Here is a 13,822-nt window from a genome sequence, read left to right as displayed (position 1 = left end):
CGGCTGTGGAAATATACAAATGTGTGTAGAACATCATCAATGTTTCCAATATTTTAAAGTCATACAAACAGTAAAATTAGTACACACAAGGTATTAAATAAAACTGGAAATCAACATCAAGTTTAGAAAACCTCCATTTCTACATACTGCTTAATATCATGATGTTAGTTAGATTATTTTTTAATTTGATGTAACTATCATTTTTACTTAAAAATTGATTTTTTTTCATATTCAACCAATTTATTATGATTTAAAGACATACTGTGCATTATATCTCACATTAAGAAATAAATTGCACACACTTGATAGTATGGCTAAATCTTTTCATGTTATGTAAACCTGAAAACTCGGAACTAATTAAGTTTATTCCATGCATGCATGGTCGAAGGCAACTAACGTTAAAGTAGTCCATGATTGCTTGGACTAACACAAAATACTTATTCCATGCATGCATGGACGAAGGCAACTAAAGTTTACTTAGTACATGCTTGCATGGACTAACACAACAGACCTGGTTCATGCATGCATGGACGAAGGTAACTAACATTAACTAAGTCCATGCTTACATTGAGTTACACAACAGACTTAGTTAGTTGCATTCGTCCATGCATGCATGGAGTAAGCATAGTTCTCATGTTTAAATAACATGAAAAGGTTTAGTCATACTATCAAATGTTTGCAATTTATTTCTTAATGTAAATTATTATGCACAATATGTCTTTCAACTACAATAAATATGGTTGAATATAAAAAAATCAACTAAGAAGAAATAAATAAAGGCAACAGTAGTATACCGCTGTTCAAAATTCATAAATCCATGGACAAAAAACAAAATCGGGGTAACAAACTAAAACCGAGGGAAACGCATTAAATATAAGAGGAGAACAACGACATAACACTAAAATGTAACACACATAGACAAAATCCCACGAAAATAACAAATATAACATAAATATATAACATCAAAACCAAATACATGAATTTGGGATAGACAAGTACCGTGACACGTCTTATCGCAATGTGAATTTACACCAAAAAATAAGAGAAAACAAACGACACAACGTTATAATGTAATACACACAGAAACGAACTATATTATAACAATGGCCATATTCCTGACTTGGTACAGGAAAACATGTTAGTTACATCAAATTAGAAAATTATCTAACTAACATCATGAAATTAAGCGGTAAGAAGTAATGCAGGTTTTCTAAACTTGATGTTGATTTCCAGTTTTTTTTTATACCTTGTTTACAGAAAATGAATATATCAATGATATTTCACGTTAATGCACCTTTCAGAATAAGTCCTTCGTGCAAAGCTCCGATTCTTTGCACGGCTTTGCCGCTACGTTTTATTCTTCTATCTCTTTGACGTCGTATATCCCGTATCTTCATTTTTTTTAAAGTTAATCAAAGAACAAAACAACTTTATTAATTTACGCATCTGTATAGCGTAATATAGCTCTGATCTTTATAAAAGTCATAGTGTACAAACATTCTTGTTCTATGTAATAGTCATACGGTTGTATTGTTAGCTCTTTGTTCGCTCTACCTCCTCATGTTTATCAGTATGGGCATTCATATGAACTATTTCCCATTTTTTCATCCACGGTCCCTGAATAGTTGTATCAAACTCATCGTCCGGAACCTTCAAAGCAATTGTTCACTTATAGATTAAACAAATAAAAATTTGAAGGCCGAGATAAGTGTTTAGGTAATTAATAATATTGCATCTATCTTTAGAATATTTTATATATGTGTGTGTGTCATTTTACAGCAAACAAAGTAAGAAATATGTGACAACATCGTTTGGTATATAAACGAAAATAAAGTTTTTTTATTTGACTTTACTTATTCGTGAGTGTGAGGAATTGATTTAAGGATCCGTCCTTTGTCCGTTTACGTCTGTCAGAAGATATGTTTTTAAATATTGAATGATACCAAAACGTGTCTGTCTGAACAAACTGTCATTGGACCTAACAAATGTATTCAAATGTCAGTAAATAAAGGCAAAAGTAGTATACCGCTATTCAAACTTTTAAGATAATAATGTGACATTTGGTATATAAGTTTATTATGAAAAGGTACATATCTTATACAAGATTTGAAATGGCTTTCATGGTTTTAAGCCTATGACTAATTAAAGCTGCGGGATTAACATATAATCACAACAATGATAGTTTTTTTTTGTTTAAATTTGAAGCAATCATAGATCACATTTGCTGATATATAATCTTTTTATAAAGTAAAAAGGTTATGACATAGGAGATGTTTTCAGTCTGCTAAATAACGTTTCTTTAACTTTCTAAGCTTAAAGAAAATAATTGTATTCTGATAAGCGGTCATCGTTCTTATATTTATGATGTACTGTTACACCTCTGTCCCAGGTAGGGGGAGGTTTGGGATCCCGCTAACATGTTTAACACCTCATCTTTCTGTATGTATGTGCCTGTCCCAAGCCAGGAACCTGTATTTCAGTGGTCAGTTACATATTTGTTTTTGTTCATTTTTTTTTTGGTACATTAGTTAGGACCGTTTGAAATGTTTTACATTTCTGATTCGGGGTCTTTTATAGCTGACTGTGCGGTATGGGCTTTGCTCATTGTTGAAAGCCGTACGGTGACCTAAAGTTGTTAATTTTATGTCATTTGGTCTCTTGTGGAGAGTTGTTTCATTAGCAGTCATACCACATTTATTTTACATTTGTTTTAAAATGGTTTAAAAAAAAAGTATAACAAAAAGACCCAACTCAGAGGTATATTTAGAATGGGGGAATTCATAATAATTGACAAATCAGACGTTATTAGCCAAAAACGGAAAATATTCCTGATTTGGTACAGACAATTATTACAATTCCGTTATATTTCTAAATTATTTGGATCAAACGATTTTTATCCGCTCAATACATTCAACAAACCGATTCAGGGTTCTAAATCAGTTATAATTATTTTTCTTATCGAAGGTTCAAAACGAGTTTTCTCACAGTGGTGTATCTATATTTTCACGTCCCTCCTCAACTTCCAAGTAGACTTTTATTTTAAAGATCTGACGAAACACTGGTCGAAATCATGCAATGCCATGTAGATGCCAAACTTAAATGTATAAAGACTTATTGAAGCACTAGCTGAATCATTTATCTTACCTCTACAAAATCTTTTATAGACTCTTTTTGTGCTGCTGTTCTATCTATAGAACAAAATGTTTCCCAGTCTGGTTTCAGTTTCGTATCAGTCGATGATCTCATAACAACTCCTGGTTTCAAATTCCATAGCCCGAAAGGTTCATCTGGTCGCTGCCAACGTAAATCCAAACTCCATCTTATGTCTTTTGATACATTTGGAAGGCTAAATAAAAAGACATTTAAATCGAAAACAGAATTTAAGTTGTCCCTAAAGGTGGTATTTCCAACAAGAAGGAGCCGTATTTATAACATAAAATAGAAAGATTAGGATGACCGTAGTATGTTTATAATATCCTCTTCTCTGTCGTATAACACTAACATATCACAGTTAAAACGTGACCCTTGTGCAGTTAATTCTATACGGACTTCGTTAATAGGATTGTTCTCTTCACACAAAAAGAAACCAAACAAATTTCTGAGATAGACCTCTGGATTCAACAATACAAACGTTTAACGGTATCGGTTGACCAATAATATGTGTATAGTGTATATCTCAACTCACTAGCGGCTTTCGTGGTTTTAGATCTTTAGATACCAATAATGTTGTCAGATATTTTACCGAAAGTGTCCTATATCGGATTGTGATATTTTGACTTAGTAATGATTCGCACGGTTGATGCATGCACAGAGAGAGATTCTTATCCTGTCGACGAACCGTTCTCGCTCCTTTAAGAGGTCATTCGATTAACGATATTGAACATCGATAAACTGCTTGTGGTTTAAGTAAACACAAATGAGGGAATTGCCACCCATCATTAGCCTAAGGGTCTTGTACATTTTTGTCATTCTAAAATTTCAATTCTGAGCTAGAAAGATGTATCTGGAAAATGGTTTTTACGTCAGTAAATCTGTATTTTGCTTAATAGTTATCCCATAAGGACGCGGTGTGTCAGTGTAAGATCATCTCGATGGCCGGAGGCCAGAGGGTGATCTTACACTGACACACCAAGTCCGAATGGGATAACTATTTTACATCCCATCTGTTTTAGATTAGACTAAAAACCATTTGCAATTCATAAAATCTAGTTTAGAACGCCACACAACCATTATTATATACTTTATATATTACTATATGATGTATACCCTTTATGACCCCCTAACACGATGAGTAGATATCAAACAATGTCAACTCGTCCCACTGGCCAATCGGCCCACACTATATCGCCACTTTATGAAAAAATCGCCCCACTCTTGTGACCGACTTAAAAAAGTGTAAAATCAAATTGAACAATCAGTCTGACAACTCATTTATTTAACGAGGAGGGTTTAAACCCCACTGAATAAAGGTCCGCCAACTCGCCCCAGTTATAAAAATATCTTGCTTCCTTTAAGTATATTAATTTTCTTACATTTCGTATCAAGTCGTCCTGGTTAAGTGGTATGTGTCGTGGCTTGATATGCTAAAGGTCTTGAGTTCGAATCCCAGCATATACACTGGATTTTTTCTACGTGAATTTTGATAGATAGTCTTCTATGATTAATTATAAGTTTTATACTGGATTTGACATTCCCGCCAAAATGTTACAGAACAAAGGAAAGCATGCATAACAAAGAAACTTAAACTGAGGTGATCTGGTAGGAGTGATCCGGCTCAGATCACCCCTGTTAGAACAAAGGAGCTGTGATGTAATTTCCCTTCTGAGCATTTTTTGTCTATAATTCACTTTTTACAAATTTCCTTTGTCATTTTTTTAGCAGTATACCAAAAATAATACAAATCATCAACAAATAAAGTTGAAATATCTTAAAGACGACACATGGGTGCTCGGGGGTACATTTGTTTAAAAAATCTTTGGGAGTCGTATTTTGTGTTGTGAACTTATTCATAACAGATTTTTATTTAATAATGATTAAGTGTTTACCTGGATCAGTAAAATATTCTAATCACCAAAAATGTGGGAATGTTGTTTTTCATTGCAAATCTCTATGATTGATACTTATTTTCTTAAAGCGACATAAACTACGATTTAGAAAAAAAAAACAATTTGAATCTGTTTGATTCAAAACATTATGAAAGCAGCATTTTGAATTAATATTTCTGTACAAAAGAGAGACGAAATATACGGGACATTTAAACTCATAAGTCGAAAGTAAGAATAACAACACCATGGCAGTAACTTCGTTTGATTTAAATTTGCCAAAAAAAAAGCTCAAAAACACTGCTGATGTATTATGGACTTGCAAGTGATTAATTCAACACAATGATCTACAAAAATCACATTCTTATACAGGTTAAACAAGGATTATCTACAGACATAGACAGATCAAACTGCACATGGTTGCTACCTTGTTATTTATATTTATATCGGGTTATGTATCTTCCGTCAGAAGTCTTCGGAAGCCATTTCGATGGTCTACTAGTTGGCGTCTTGAATAAAACACACACAAAATGCTGATATATGTATTATGCATGGTTAATTGTTTTTAGACTTATTAAAATTTAGATATACGTTGAAGTATGTAATATTTAAAATGAGAGCATTTGAGTCAAATCGATATATACATAAAATTTGACAGTTATTGCCCATTTGAACAAATATTCTGAATTGAAAAGCAAATCAAATTTTATACATGCACATGTATAAAACTTGATTCGCAATCTGCGGAATCAAATACATTGTACGAAGCACAGATGGAAACATAAATATAAAACTATTAAGAATGGAAAGACTTCCTGGTGTATGCTGGTTAGCTAGACATTCACAGATCAACACCTACCTGCGATGAGGAGTCATATTGTTAAAAAGTATCAAACCACCATAAGGAACTTCGCATTTCTGTGACTCTTTCTCTATATCAACATCTATTAAAATATAATGTTTCGTTTAAAATCAATAATAAGAAAACTAACACTTGCATTAATGAAGCCAGATCTAAAGTCACCCACTGGGAAATATATCACTATTTAAAATCTTCACATATACTTCTACAAACCGTTCTCTTTTCAAGATTTGTTGTTACAATACAGTGATAACATAGTTTTAATCTAGTAAATAAATGAAAGTCATTTTCTTTTATATTCTGCTATTATCTGCACTTATGTGCTTCCATGATTTGTTCCCTACTGTTTTTCATTCATCTTTCTGAATGAAAGATCAAAGCATTAGAAACAATATTCAACCTTGTACAGTTAGATGTATTTGACTCTTGATACCGGTGTGTCACAGAGAAGACTTCATAAGTCTGTTTGACTTGTATCTCATACAATTTGTGTTTATGCAAATGATATGTTTAAACTAAACAAGTGTGTCCTCGATAATTAAAATTAAGAACACAAGAAACAAACATTTTGATGTAAGGCAACTTGGACGGATTCTAACCTAGTGTCTTGGACATTTCTTCTTCCTCCATCATCACATACCACGTGTTTCCATAGCAACACGTATGATTTCCTACTTTTCCTTTAGCATGTGCCTTCTTTATCATCTGTAAAGTTATTAGAAAAATGTGTTAGTGCATGGCATATAATTCTATGTCCTGGACCCTAAAAATGTCTCCCTATTATTTTATTTTAGAAAGTTTTTATCCAATCAACTTCTGAAAGGACATTGAAATACCAGAATTATCCAGAATCAGATGCATGTTGTATCTGTCCAATATTTAATTGGCAGTCATGTTACTCACCCTTATATTTGACTCTTGATTTCTGATTTCAATTATTAATATTGTCATCTTTGATTTTGTTTGCATCTTGTTTTCATGCGGAATTTTGAAAATATCATACAGATAACCATGGTAGGTACGGAATCGGGTTCAACAGTCTCCTTGTTTATCAATGACAAGACGCCATTATTATTTGTTTTAATATATTATATTGTGAAATATTTAAGTTTCTATGATTTATCTTTTTGTAAAAGAACTGAGCAAATTATCATTACTTGATCATGTAATTAGGTTTATGGAATAAATTCTTCAGGTATTCTCATGTATTGGTTAGGAAAGTAAAACATTTGGAAGATTGTGTCAAACGGTGCTTCTAAACAGAACGTCCTAAACTTTTCAGCAAATAACTAGGCTCTGATATTTTAGCAAAGGAGTAGGGGCATTAAGGCCTGATTTTGGCCCAAGAAAATAAAATGTTTGATAACTTTTACAAATTGGCACATAATCTTTAGAAATGCATCGGGCCAAGAAATATAAATGAAAAACATTAAGATTGTTATGTGATGACGTCACAATTACGTCATAAAAGGTACTGTTTTCACTAAAACGACGAAAATTCAGAATTTATGCAGTTTTCTATCTTTATTTCTGTTGTGGAAACATCGTGCGCAGCCAAGAAACAAAAAAATAATTTAACTGAAGCTTTATTGACAAAATCTCACCAAATATAAAGTTGTTTCTTGTGTGCGCACATACTTTTCCAATCGAAAATATACTTAAAAATTTGATGAAAAACAAGGAAAATCACAAACTTTTACAAAATATGCAAATAAAGGCATGATTTGTTGCCATGGTAACTTGTTCAATGTCCAAAATTATTTTGTTTTTCTGAATACCTTTTACCTGAGATACTTTTCAGTAATTTTAAAATATGTATGATAACTTTTAAATTTGCAGTAATTTTTGGGCCAAATAAGGGCCTTATTGCCCCTACTGAATGCTTGTACCATAGTTATGAGTTACCTCCATGCCACCATTGAATTCATTAGTATCTAGTAAAGGTATCCAAGCTGAAGGTATTAACACTTTGTACGAGTCATTGTCAAAATAAGCACTGTCTGGAAAGATAAGAAAAGACTTACATTGAAAGTACATTTAACAGAATAGATTTTCAGGAATCACCGTTTTATTTAAAAATAATGATAGGTTTTTGATCAACCAAATGATTTTTCTACGTTTGCTTTATGATACGAACGTTGATAAAGTCGCAATGTATTAGGTGTACACTAAAATAGGATTCTGAGTGTTTAAATCGGTAAACTATTGACAAAAAGAACAGTTATAAGAAACGAGTTTAGTAAATCACGCCTGGAATCCTTGTTGTTGGTAGATGTAAGAACTAATATGAGATTAAACATATGTTTTCCATTTTTAAGTGTTGAAGAGACACTACAGTGGGAAACAGGTATCTAAAATTTGTATGTTATTTGTTATCAAATTTCAAATAACCTTGATGCCAAGGAACTAGCGTTGCTTCATTCTTCGGTGTCTTTGTCCTAAGGTTCCAAACCGGGGAACCAGCAATGTTTGGACCAATCAATTGCTCTATTATATTGAGTAAGCGTTCATTGGACCATAAGTCTTTGAAAGCCTGAAAATAATACATTTTTACAAATAACTTCTTTTTTAAATGATATTAACCTGTGACAACATTATATTATGGGAATGACCTTGTGAAGTATCTGCATTGTGTGTTTGTACATAACGTTCCCATTGTGATACCAAATAAAATATGTTTTATATGTTGTATTTGAAAAGCAACATGTAGTGTACTGCCTTCAGTTTCTGTTATGTTTTCTGTTAGTTGTGTATCCAATCCTTTGTTTCCTTTTAGGTCAGTTTTTTCAATGTTCCTCAAAGGTTCTATTATCATGAAATACTAGTATGTTATGGTTGTTATTTTTAAGTTTCCAATTAATTTTTTTTTTGCGTTGCCATTTCAATTTTCTAGTGATTTGTAGCCGCTACATAGCGAACTAAATCAATTTTTATTTTGGAGCAATCGATATATCGAAATTATTGCGTTTTCCTTTACGTCATAACAAAATATCTTTAACTGAATTACGGATTTGCAACGTATGAATTATACACAATGAGAGTTTACCTGAGGAAGATTGCCTGTTTTGTGAAGTATAATGTTTGCACCAGGAAAAGCTTCGTCTATTTTTATTAGACGCTGAAATAATCCATATTCACTGAATAATTCTACAAAAAATACAAATGCGACAATTCTTTTCACATGTCAAATTGTTTTCTCTTGTATTTTAAAACATGGAAAAAGTATAACAAAAATACCGAGCTCCTAGGTAAATTCAAAAAAGGGAAACCCATTCAAACTCATAAAATCAAACGTTAACTACTCACAAGAATTGTATATTTATATCAACTGTCCTTAAAAGGAATTGCCACTAATAATAAAATACTAAACCCATTTGTTTAAACAGGATAGCATGTACTCAAATATCATTGGATTCGTTGATTTAGAATTATTTGATATTTGAAGTTTAGTTTGATAACTTAATAAAGCAAACATTCCTTTCAAAATTAACATGACGTTTGTGTGTATATATACATATAGATATCCGAACCTTTTATCTTGCCTGCTTTGTAAAGTTTTTGTGCTAGATCTTCTACAAGCCCATCTATTGCATCCCTAACTGGATTTAATTCTTCCGGCTTAAAAAAGTCTTTTATAATTATAAAACCCTGGAAAAAAAGAAAAAAACACATGTAAGGCTTATCACAAAGATACAATTGGTATACTCTATCACTTTTTGCGCTCTATGGATAATGTCTTTACATTTTCTGACTAAACATATATTGCAATTCTAAACTCCAATAAGTAAGATACATTACTTTTCTTTGTTTCAGTAAGTATGGTGTCGATATTGTACCGTATTCTTATCTAATCATAAACAAAGATCTGTTGTTGAATGTTTGAATCTATCACCTCAAATCAGAAATAAATACTTTTCTAAAAACTACTTACGTCTTCAAAGAATCGTTTTATAGTCTCTGCAGGAAGCTGACCTAATTTAAGCTCCGTTGGTTGTGGTGGCATCGCCCGAATGTCAAATAGTTCTGGGTTTTCTTCATCAACATGACCAGAATAAGATTTAGACGACATATTTTGTTATGTTACGTGATGATTTCTACGTGTGTATATTAAATACACTGTAGTTATCGAGATAAAATGTGTTTGTCCACCATGTCCTATAAATTAAATAGAGATAAATAAAGGATGATTGTCTTCGTTTACTTTAAATAAACCCATAGATATCAGGATTGAAACTTTGTATTTGCACCAGAACCGCGTTTAGTCTACGAAAGACTCACCAATGACGCTCGATTATGATGAATAAATGTAATTTGTTAATAACCTTTTGTACTCGGTGCTCTTCAACATTGTATTTGTTTTGGCTTTCTAACTATTTCGATCTGAGCGTATCGAATTATAAGCCTGGTACCTTTGATAACTTTTCATTTATCTTCCTAAATGACACTTTTAATCCTGTTTTTTTTTATTTATTTATTCGCTAGAAGAATTTGGTATATGCCTTACCACTCAAAACTATAATGGAAGTCATCCCTTATTCAAAATGATTTTAAAGCAACGATGTGCACAGGATTTATTTGTTTTACACAATTTGATTTGGTGGTAAGGTCGACATATTTAGTTGTACTATTACTAACACAATATGCTATATATTAATATTCTTGTTATTTTCATAAAAGATATCAAATAACATAAGAAACCTAATCTTGATTTATATCTATTTGTTTAGAAATTTACATATGACGTAACTTTTTGTGGCGTTGATGCATTCGTGTGACAGACATACAGTTCTAAATTCTTTTAAGCTGTTTTATGTACTGTTCTAAATTGATTATAGTTATTCGTTGTTATTCTTTGGTTAACATGTCGAAATGTACTCTTTTAATATTTTTAAATTATTTATGTATTTCTCTGTCTTGAGTGTTCTTGCATTTAATTTTGTACAAAACTGAACAGGCTTGAAAAACCTCTAAACTAAAGTAAGTGCCGTAAGGCTTACAAAGAACTTTTCAAGAACCCAAATTGATAATGAGTGTTGCCTATCATCATACTCAGTCGAATTTAAAAATTGAGTTGGTTTTATAAAAATATTTCCATGGGACGTGTGCTTTTTAACATTTAAAATATTAATTAGTCACAAAATCCAGAAATACCTTGCCACTTCAATGTATTTGAATCAACATGAACAACGAGTTGTTGAATGTGGTCAGCGAATCATGAAATGAAATCAAGATCAGATGAGCCCTCCTAATTAGATGGACTGGTGAACATTTCAAATATTCTGAATACCGAATGAAGTTATCGCATAGTGACTTGGAAACTGACCTTAGTCAGAAACTTTACTTTAAAATGAAGTCCGGGACAGCAAGACATAGTATGTTTTATAGGTCTCTATACAAGAAATTAAAAATCCCCCATCAAAATATTTGGCAGAGTTACATGCCATGACATAGGCATGTTTCTACTATTGAGTGTAAATATCCTCCAAGCCTCGTATCTCAATGAGTTTTGGCAAAGATCTTGGCTATAGATTATATATTGACATATTGTTGATAGTTTAAATTCATCAAGGTTACCTGTCTCCTCAAGGGTTATTTTTATTGTTCTTCGGGACGGGTATGACGTTTTCAGGTTTAATGTTAAGTTATATTTTTTTACAACCGGGGTTTTCTCGGTTACATATGAACAAGCTCTGTACTTATATACATCCCGTCATTCTGTTATTGTTCAATGATGATTTCTGTATTTTTGTCTTTCGTTTTTGATGTGCTTTGTCTATGACCTTTTTATGCTTCTTTCTTGCATGTGACGTTTCTCTGTTCTTCGCGTCATTGTGTTATTGTGTCATGTGAAATGTTTGTTTATATATTTGTTTGTAGTTATAGGGATTAAGATAATAACACAACGTTGACTAGTGAACCCTTATGTTTGACATTTTTACCTATTATGTCTGTGTGTTTTGTTCACACATCGTTGTCAATACACTTCTGTTTAATCCACCATTTTCTACATTACAGAATGCAGGTTCAAAGTCAGGAATATGACAGTTGTTGTCTATTTAGTTGATGTGTTTGAGATTTGATTTTGTCATTTCATTAGAGACTTTCCGTTTTAAAATATCCCCAGAGTTCAGTATTTTTGTGATATTACTTTTTTCATATTTACATACAAATTTTAAAAAGGTCAAACTCCAATCGAAATCTGGTTTTTAATAGTTATGTTATTGTTTTAACTGTCTTAATAAGCACATACACTGGGAACGTTAAGTGTCTTTTTAGTCTGTAGCCAAACTCTATTGTACACTTTCTTTTAATATTGAAGGGGATATACAACTAAATAAAAAACTTGGTGAAAGTCCTATAATTTTGGAATTTCAACCAATAAAAAATAATCTTTAAAAAGTCTTGTTCCCCAGTGAGACTTTTTTAGTTATAGGTAAGACCTACCGACAGTTTTCGTATCAGTGTCGTTTACTTTTCTGCATTGGCTAGAGGTATAGGGGAGGGTTGAGATCTCATAAACATGTTTAACCCCGCCGCATTTTTGCGCCTGTCCCAAGTCAGGAGCCTCTGGCCTTTGTTAGTCTTGTATTATTTTTAATTTTAATTTCTTGTGTATAATTTGGAGTTTAGTATGGCGTTCATTATCACTGAACTAGTATATTTATTTGTTTAGGGGCCATCCGGGTGCGGGAATTTCTCGTTGCATTGAAGACCTGTTGGTGACCTTCTGCTGTTGTCTTCTCTATGGTCGGGTTGTTGTTTCTTTGACACATTCCCCATTTCCATTCTCAATTTCATTGTAATTATAAGAAAGATTAAACACTTCTTAAAAATCCAAAGACTATTCTACAATCTGTCTAAGTTGATAAATTGGTGAAATATAAATTCGCTCTTACAGTGTCCAGATTTTAAATCAGTGACCTGCTCGATTTCACAAAACAGCTTTTTACTATAACCTAAAAAATTGACAATTATCTTTCTTTCAAAATGAACGAGAAGAATCCTGTCAATGTATATAATCCATAATTTGCTGACACAAATTCTGAAGTTATTGAAATGTTTTAGAAATGCGAAAAATGCAACAGTATCATAATTTCAGTAGTGATTTTTCTAAAAACAAACATTATGCAATTGAATTAATTAGATATTGCAAGAAACACCAATAAATCCAATTCCTTAAATAACTTTTCGCAAATCATATTTGATTGAAGTGATTACAAATAGCAATCATTTTAAATATTGCCTTTGAGGACTGTTCAATGTATTCAAATTGATTTCCAATGTGAAATATAGCAAACACATACTTGATCTTGAAAGAACTACAGAACGAAAACCTTGTGACCTCATTTTTGGTTGTGGACCAAAATGACATGCACATGATACCAATATAATAATATATAACTTAAGCAAAAATACTTAACATTAACTAGAGGCTCTAAAGAGCCTGTGTCGCTCACCTTGGTATATGTGAATATTAAATAAAAGAAACAGATGGATTCATGACAAAATTGTGTTTTGGTGATGGTTATGTGTTTGTACATCTTACTTTATTGAACATTCTTGCTGCTTACAATTATCTCTATCTATAATGAACTTGGCCCAATGAAAATTGTTAAAAATTGACTATATAAAGGACATTAACTCCTTAGGGGTCAATTGACCATTTCAGTCATGTTGACTTATTTGTAAATATTACTTTGCTGAACATTATTGCTTTTTACAGGTTATCTCTATCTATAATAGTATTCAAGATAATAACCAAAAACAGCAAAATTTCCTTAAAAACCAATTTAGGGGCAGCAACCCAACAACAGGTTGTCAGATTCATCTGAAAATTTCAGGACGGATAGATCTTGACCTGAAAAACAATTTTACATTGTCAGATTTGCTCTAAAGGCTGTCGTTTCAGAGTTATAAG

General features: G+C 32.0%; 1 protein-coding gene across 1 annotated transcript; it reads right to left on the bottom strand.

Moving 5' to 3' along the window:
- Nucleotides 1-1,412: 1,412 nt before the first annotated feature.
- Nucleotides 1,413-10,024, bottom strand: LOC139510471 (uncharacterized). The gene is made up of 9 exons (XM_071297048.1): nucleotides 9,836-10,024; nucleotides 9,435-9,552; nucleotides 8,951-9,051; nucleotides 8,296-8,437; nucleotides 7,810-7,904; nucleotides 6,504-6,609; nucleotides 5,902-5,986; nucleotides 3,145-3,346; nucleotides 1,413-1,650 (listed from the first exon to the last, which is right to left on the bottom strand). The coding sequence occupies exons 1-9, from the start codon at nucleotides 9,971-9,973 to the stop codon at nucleotides 1,534-1,536; spliced, it is 1,104 nt and encodes a 367-aa protein (XP_071153149.1). The 5' UTR covers nucleotides 9,974-10,024; the 3' UTR covers nucleotides 1,413-1,533.
- Between the last annotated feature and the right edge of the window lie 3,798 nt (nucleotides 10,025-13,822).

The sequence above is a fragment of the Mytilus edulis genome, chromosome 2, assembly GCF_963676685.1.
Source record: "Mytilus edulis chromosome 2, xbMytEdul2.2, whole genome shotgun sequence".
Lineage (NCBI taxonomy): Eukaryota > Metazoa > Mollusca > Bivalvia > Mytilida > Mytilidae > Mytilus > Mytilus edulis.
Note: the sequence above shows the minus strand (reverse complement) of the source record. Positions and strands in the feature narration are given on the sequence as shown.

Excerpts from the sequence above, each read along its gene's own strand:
- LOC139510471 (XM_071297048.1), bottom strand. The coding sequence starts at position 9,973 with ATGTCGTCTAAATCTTATTCTGGTCATGTTGATGAAGAAAACCCAGAA. Across the intron at positions 9,052-9,434 it reads CAAAGCAGGCAAGATAAAAG|AATTATTCAGTGAATATGGA; the intron begins GTTCGGATATCT and ends TATTTTTTGTAG. Across the intron at positions 3,347-5,901 it reads AATATGACTCCTCATCGCAG|CCTTCCAAATGTATCAAAAG; the intron begins GTAGGTGTTGAT and ends CTTTTTATTTAG.